The sequence below is a fragment of the Stegastes partitus genome, unplaced genomic scaffold (assembly GCF_000690725.1).
Source record: "Stegastes partitus isolate 25-593 unplaced genomic scaffold, Stegastes_partitus-1.0.2 Scaffold1045, whole genome shotgun sequence".
Classification (NCBI taxonomy): Eukaryota; Metazoa; Chordata; class Actinopteri; family Pomacentridae; genus Stegastes; species Stegastes partitus.
In genome coordinates, this window is record NW_007578776.1 from 90,836 (window position 1) to 99,176 (window position 8,341).

The 8,341-nt window shown below is 40.4% G+C and overlaps 1 protein-coding gene across 1 annotated transcript in view; it reads right to left on the reverse strand.

The window, feature by feature from the left end:
* Window positions 1-8,341, reverse strand: part of cacna1ea (calcium channel, voltage-dependent, R type, alpha 1E subunit a) — a 133,028-nt gene that overhangs the window by 49,688 nt on the left and 74,999 nt on the right. The window contains exons 5-6 of the mRNA XM_008295416.1: window positions 1,259-1,362; window positions 125-283 (exon numbers count right to left, since the gene is read on the reverse strand). Of these exons, the coding sequence (XP_008293638.1) occupies window positions 125-283; window positions 1,259-1,362 (263 nt within the window). The remainder of the gene's footprint in view (window positions 1-124; window positions 284-1,258; window positions 1,363-8,341) is intronic.

Here is an 8,341-nt window from a genome sequence, read left to right on the forward strand (position 1 = left end):
TATGTGCAATAAAACTCCCTACTTCCTATAGAGTCGTATGTCTGTTTGTGCACTACAAGCTTCACTGCACACACTAGACTGGGAACAAAACAGCATCACAGGTGAGATGTCAGCGTGTTCGTACCCAGGATCCCCGGCTGTGGGAAGCAGGTGTAGTGCAGTTTGCCGCTGTAGAACTCCAGGCCGATGATGGCGAACATGAGGATGGCAAAGAACAGCAGCAGACCAATCTGCAGCAGAGGAACCATGGCCTTCATGATGGACTTCAGGACGATCTGCAGACCTGCAGGTAGGACACAAAGAGGAGGAGGTGACGGGAAAACACACACTCAGCAGAAGCTCAGAAAATTTAAACCTCATCTCGTGAATATCTTCTAGTTGTCTCAGAAAGTGAATTGAATGCTGAAGATGTCACTTGAGTTGTAGAAAAGTCTGGCTGGAACCTGTTTTTGTCTTACTAAACAACAAACATATTATTTAGCCTGACACTAATCACTGGGTGCTGCAAAACACATCAGTAAAGGAAGCCAATCAATAGGCAGCAGTCATATAAAACTGTTGATCCAGATTCTGGAAAAATCTAAACATCTGGAAGTCCACACTGATTCAGCATCTGTTTTATATATAAAGCTGAACCAAATCTACGCTTCTAATTATGACATTTCATCAAAGTCATTATAACTTTATTAAACATTTTGCCAAAAATCAACAGTTTTGTCTCTTTCGTTACATAAGAATCAAAAAATGTATTAACTCTAAATAAAAATCTTAATGGACACGTATGTTTTTTGTTTTTGTCATTTCATCCACCGTCTTAACCACAAAACTCTCCAGTGGGTTTGAAATCATGCTGCCTTGAAAGATCTGTAAAGTGGCACCATTCATCAGAGCCACACACTACAATAAAACTCAAATATTTGCAGATTCTCTTTTTTTCTTTTTGGTAATTTGCTGTTCTGCTGCTACAAATAACCAAAAGTCAGCTTAAAATGATCATATTACAACAAAATCATCATAAACTCATTTAAAAATCTGCCAAAAATGAACCAATTTGTCCAACCAGACTCTACAAAAATTTAAAAATGTAGTGATTCTAAATAAAAACAACCGTATCCGTCTTCATGGACACTTTCTGGAGCCACAGAGTAGATTTTTCTCTTTTTGTCATGTGGTTAAACTTCTCCTTCAACCTTCTTCATCATAAATGCTCTGTGTTTGCAAAGCTACTGGGACACGCTGCAGCGTTCCTGCTACTCACTGGGGATTCCTGACACCAGTTTGAGGGGTCGCAGCACTCGGACCGCCCTCAGAGTCCTCAGGTCCACCGAGATGTTCATGTGCGCCCCCGCTGCAGCCAGGATCCTGAACACACAAGCGCACACGTCATCCCACACACACACAAGACACAACAGAAGCCACGATTTCACGCTTTATAAGCCGCGTGGGGGAGAAAAATAAAAAAATAAAGGGACACTCGTAAACACAATGAAGCCACCTTATGGACGGCTGCAGATATCAAATGTGAGGGTCTGCAGCAGGAGGGTGTTTTGGATGTTTCTCCACATGTGGGAGGACGGCTGTGACAACCGCTGTTTAGGAGGAGAACAAAGACGGCAGCTCCAGGGAGGGAAGGCCTGAGGCTGCTCACGGACAAACACATGGACACTCTTTATCGGAGTCCTTCAACAGTTTTTTGTTTTACTCTGTTAGTCTTGTTTTGTCTCCTCTGCTTCTCTCTGAACACACCTCCGCGGCCTTTCGCCCTCAGAATGATGAGAAAGGAAAACAGATCTCCCTCATTAGTCTGCCCTCCTGCTTCCCTTCTCCTCTGCGTCGTCACTCTTGGCTCTCCGTCCCTTTTCTGTTCGTCCTCTACCTGTTTTCTCCACCTCCCTCCCAATTATGCTCAGGTTTCTTTTCCATCTTGCACTGACCATTTATTCCCCTTTCACCTGGATGCCTACAGAGCCAGAGGAGAAGGGAGGTGAGGACAAACATCTGGAGATGTTTTGGGGTTTATTTCAAGACTTTAAAGTCACAGATTCACAACTCAACTTGACTACTTCCAGCATTGAAACCAGATTTTAAGTCACACCTGAGGACTAACAACACACAGAGAAAAGACGGCTTTCTAACTGATCAGTGGAGCAACACAACGGTAAAGAAACGCCCTTTCTGTGCAGTAATTTGCTCGGCGGTGATTGCGTACTCGATTATGGCGCGGCTAGAAATCCAGCTACACAGATCCAATTACATTTCTGTGAAGGAGCGGTGAGAATTAGTCCTGTCTGTAGTGTTAGCAGACAAAGAGTGTCATCCAATTTAATTATGAGAAGGAAGAAGAAGAAGAAAAAAAGATAGAGAGAAAGGGAGGGAGGAGGACGAAAGAACGAGACGAGAGAGCGATTAAAATAGCTCCCCATCGTCGACGCAAATACAGAAATAAAATTATCCCCGTGAGTTTCACACCTCTAACTACCCCCTTTGGATTTTTCTATTTTCATCCCATCACTTCACCAACACTCTTTTTTTTTTTTTGGTTGTTTTTCTACTTCCCTCTTCTTTTTTTTTAAACTCCAGTCCCTCCCTCTGCTGTCACACTTCATCCCCGACTTCTTCCTCCATCCCTCCATCTTTCTTCCGACCATTAGTCAGTCCTGGCTGCTCTTTAGTTGTTATGGAGACGAAGGGATGAGGGGTCTAAAAATGGCTTTTCTCATTCTGTTATTCAGAGGATGTCCTGGACCCCGTTTGCTCTGAATGTCCGACCGCAGCAGCAGAGAAAACTCATCTGTTTTTTTTTGCTGCACAACATATTCCTGGACAATGCTTGTAGTCTGTGGCTCGAATAAATCAGCTAAAGTCTGCAAATAGCTGCTTTATTTGGCTCAATGCATAAAGGTCTCTATATGCAGGATTAACACTGGAATCAGACATGAGACCTCCAGGTGTGTTATTTCTATCATCCTATTGCATGAATATTCATCTATCTGTTTCCTGTTAGGTCTTTGACTTCCAACAGAATTATTTATTCAATATCGTTTTGTTCACAAAGAACATCAGCGTTCACGATAACAGCTGGACAAAATCTCTACACCTGAGAACTACTGTTTGGTTTGGATCAAATAGAAGAGATGGACGATCAGGGCTGCAGAGAAAGCCACTGTTGCTGTTACTGTCCTTCCATCCAGGACTTAGACACGTCCAGAGTAACAAAACAAGCTGCAGATCCATCACACCCAGCACATAATCTGGACCAAGTTCTCTGCTCTCTGGTAGGAGCTCCAAACACCAAAACAACAGAAACAGCTTCAGCATTCAAGATCTTCAGCTTCACTATAAACATCCTTAAAATCACCGTTTTGTTTGTCACATTTATAAGGATTGTACACGATTCATGCATCAGCTGCAGCTTGGCTTATTGCATCTGATTGAGGCAGTAAATCTGAACTGAAGATTCTCTTTTTCATCTTTCAATTAAAGATTATTCATTCATCAGACAAGTAATAGACACCTGTCAATACTTCATTCCAGCATGTGAATATAAAGCGTCAGTAACTCTGTATTTATTGCTGGTAACTGTATTTATCACTATCATCAGAATCAAACTTTTGCTTTACTTTAAACAGGCTCTTTTACACACGTCTTAGCTGCAGTTAAACACTCCTTTCTTTAGACTTCTGCCTCTGTTTGAATGCACGCGTCTAATTCCTCGTTTGTGTGCACGTACTCAGCCAATAAAGTGGATTCTGATTCTGAAGTGTTGCTGCTGGTTCAGAAGATGACTATGCATTCATCGTACAGTAAACTGGCTTGTTTAACTGTCACATTATATTGTACATGAAAGGTTGAAGAAGACCAGTCTACCAGCGTCAGACTACATAGTGACAATACAACTTAAAATGCAATTAACTAGAACAGAATTTGGACAATATGTTGATGCACAGCCTCAGATCTATCATCAGTTTCAATAATTCTACATACTGGTGTATTAGCCATTACAGGAACATAAACAAAGATTTTGGAAATTATCAATGCTGTTAATTTAGAGCCGCCGTGGCATAAACCTTACGTTTGGTGGAGGTCTAATACATTTGTTAAGCACTGTATATATACACTGACGTCCCGACGCCAACCCTGCTTAAAAATGCACTTTCCCCCCCATTTTCAATGACCAATATAATCAAAACCTGGTCCCTGATGGAGTCATTCACTCACTTGGATCTGCTGGAAACTGATCTGTCTGTGTCCTCACCAGGTTTCATGTCTGTGGGAGTTAAATTTCTGGAGATATTGAACCCTCAAAACGGCTTCACAGGTAAAACAGGTGAAAATACAAACACATTATTCTCAGAATTCAGCCTCAAATATTTTACAGAACTCAGTTTTATGTGAGTTCTGAGATTAGAAGCTTTATTGCCATTATAATGCAAGACGGCAATAAAACTACATTTTGAAGGCGCGCCCTGTTGTGCAAAATGAGTTTATGAGGAGCTTTCAAATAGTACAAAACGTCTATAAAAAGACATTCTCTGACATCCTTAAAAAGTGAACAACAGGACATTAGTGTAGCAACACAAAGAGCAGATGACAGCAAAAGCAGCAACACTGATTTCTGACCCAAACACAGGTTTACAAAGACAGTCCAGGATAGAAANCTCTTTTTCATCTTTTAATTAAAGGTTATTAGTTCATCAGACAAGTGAGAGCTACCTGTCAACACTTCATTCCAGCATGTGAATATAAAGCGTCAATAACTCTGTATTTATTGCTAATAACTGTATTTATTACTATCATCAGAATCAAACTTCTGCTTTACTTTAAACATGCTTTTTTACACACGTCTGTAGCTGCACATAGAGGTTAAACATTCCTTTCTTTAGCCTTCTGCCTCTGTTTGAATGCTCGCGTCCAGTTCCTCGTTTGTGTGAACATACTCAGCCAATAAAGTTGATTCTAATTAGTCTAAATAATGCACATAGTTTCCCCAAATGAGAAAAGAATGAACTCATGTGCTAAGAGTTGCTGTTGGTTCGTACGATAAAGCAAAAAAACAAACCTTGTCTCACCACACTTTACACATATTGAATCCTACTGATGCTGGAGGCCTTAAAAGTTGGTGAGATGTCGACTGAAGTCTGTACTTTTAGTAGGAAACATGGATACTTCTATATATACAGTGCTTAACTAATGTATAAGACCACCCGTTTAATTTGTTAAGCACTGTTTCAAACTGAATTCACCTTTTTTATCCCCAATTTTGAGCCACTGGGCTTCTCTGAGAAGTCAGGAATTAAATCAAGCTAACATTTAACCACGAAAACTAATGTTTCTGTTCAGGAATGCAAGCAAATTACTATAATTTGACATCTTAGTCAAGAAATAATAACATCCTTTAATATTTTTTCTGTTGTAAAGCATCATAATTATATGTTAGCATTAAAAATATCATTTTGTTTAAAGAGCTTCTACATACTGGTGTATTGACCATCACAGAAACATAAGAAATTATTTTGCTGTTAATTTGCTGTTAATTTAGGGCAGCTGTGACATAAACCTCACATTGGCTGGAGGTCTAGTACATTTGTGAAGCATCGTATATCTACGCTTACAGAAACTTTCTAGGGCCCCACGCCAACCCTGCATAAAAATGCACTTTTCCCCCCATTTTCAAGGACCAATATGTTCAAAACCTGGTCCCTGCTGAAGTCATTCAATCACTTGGATCTGCTGGAAACTGATCTGTCTGTGTCTTCACCAGGTTTCATGTCTGAGAGAGTTAAATTTCTGGAGATATTGAACCCTCAAAATAGCTTCACAGGTAAAACAGGTGAAAATACAAACACATTATTCTCAGATTCAGCCTAAAATATTTTACAGAGCTCAGTTTTACGTGAGTTCTGAGATTAGAAGCTTTATTGTCATCATAATGCAAGACGGCAATAAAACCATAGTTTGAAGGCGCTTCCTGTTGTGCAAAATGAGTTTATGAGGAGCTTTCAAATAGTACAAAACGTCTATAAAAAGACAATAAAGTGAACAACAGGACATTAGTGCAGCAACACAAAGGGCAGATGAGAGCAAATGCAGCAACACTGATATTTGACCCAAACACAGGTTTACAAAGACAGTCCAGGATAGAAACGAGAAATGTTAAAACCATCAGACAAAGGATCCCTCTGAGAGATTACAACCAAAGCTGGATCCTTTGTACTCTAGAATCATAAATACGTGGCTGAAACATGCCTACAATTCACCCCGTCAGAGTCGGCTACAGTCATTACTGTGGCGGCCGTGACGCCGTCTGGACGTTGGCAAACCCCTCCGTGACGGAGACGAGGAAGCTGGCAGGTCCAGACCAGCCGAGGGAAGCTCAACACATGGCTGGTTTGGCACAAAGAAGCAATTTGGCAGACAGTTTATCTCCTCCCTGTAGTTCTCCTTCTCCCTGTCGCATGAATATTCATTTATCGGTTTACTGTTTGCGTTGGGTTTTGTAATTCCAACAGAATTATTCAGTGGAGTCAAACGTCGCTTTGCTCGCATAGAACGGCGACAGTCGTGATAACAGAACAGGCCAAAGGTTTAACTACAAAAGACTGGTGTTTATACCATTTCAAATTGTTTTCCTCTCACACAGTCAGCGGTGGAAGAAGTATTTAAAAGCTTTACTTAAGGAAAAGTGCTGTGAGGATAATTTATTACATATGAAGTCTCAAAAAGGAAACGTTACATGTAAAAGCCTGTAAGTTTAATTGTTCTTGAAGACTAAAATTAAAAACTCGCTACAGAGAACGAATATATGTTATAACATCATTTTTTAACACAATATAATTAAAATAAAAGCAATATTTTTGCTGTAATTGGCAGAGATGGAGCACAACAGCTGCAACTGCTCATTAGTTTATATTATGGATAAATCTGCATATTTTTTTCTCTATTAATTGATTTTTTGGTTTAAAAAATATGCTTGCATTGTCAAAGAAAATAAATTACTTAAAAAAAAAATCTGCCAATTTGCAGAATTAATATGCAGAGAAGCCTGAGTTTGGTGCTTTTGCATTTAAAAAAATGTTTTGAATTAATTTCCAATCAATCAACCAGTTGTTTCAGCCCAGTTCTACACACAATTTAATTTATACCAAAGCTTTATGAAATACTTCATATAGTCTGTATGTTAAAATCTTAATTTGTAATCTAACCAATAACTAAAGTAGTCAGATAAATGTAGTGGAGTACAAGTTTAAACTTAAAAAACAATAGAAATGCTCCACCTGTGTACTCCAGTTTTGTAACTTGAGTAAAAGTACTTAGTTACATTCCACCACACACAGCTAAAGCAGAGAGTCAGTAGAAGATATAAATCCTGGAGCTCAGATGGATGAAGAGCCCGGTGGTCACTTTACAGGAACCTTCACAGATCACACACATCTGACAGCTTCCTGATGCTCCCACAAGTTAATAAAGTCGCTTTTAGCCACTGTGAGACATCACGCTGAAACACATCTTTGTTCAGCTCCGAGGCGCTCTGCGGCTGTGGAGAACCGAGCCGAGGCCCGGTCCGAGGTGTCAGCTGTGATAAGTGAGTAACAATGACGAACGCTGCAGAAGTGACAGCTCCCCACAGCGTGACAAATCTGTGGTGGCAGCCGTCACGCCGTGATACCGGCAACGCTGTGGCTTCTGCTCCGTGTCTCCGTCAAGCCGCTAACTAATGTGATGTGAGCACACCTGGCTGCTGGAATGACAGTAATTATACGGCACGTGTTATCGACATCACCGGCTCTGAGCTCTGGAGTTACAAGATCAGTGCATCAAGACGTGAAATACAAGTTAGAAAAACCCCCATGTCATTCATTTCTATCTTTGCTTTTGTCTTTTCCAACCACATATATTTGTTTTTGCATCTTTAATTTAGATTACTGCTGAAGGTCTGCTTCACTGGTCCCCTGAGGGAAGTGCTGCAGCAGCAGTTTACACATCGCAAAACACACATAATTTATACCAAGCTAACATGAGGTATGTAAGAAAACACCCATGACTCCTCTGAATGAGGTGCAAGCCACAGCAGCTGAGAAGGAGAGACTTTGCATAAAACAATTGTTGATTGTTCTTCACCAGTCAAAGCTTTATGTGAGAGTGACAAAGAGAAAGTCACTGATCAAAACAGCTTCTATTAAAACTGGACTAGAGTTCACCAGAGGACATGTGGAGACTCTGAAGTCAACTGGAAGAATGTTCTTTGGTCTGATGACACCAAAATAGAGCTTTTTGTTCATCAGACTAGGTGGTGGCAGCATCATGATGAAGCACGGTGGTGGCAGCATCATGATGTGAAGCA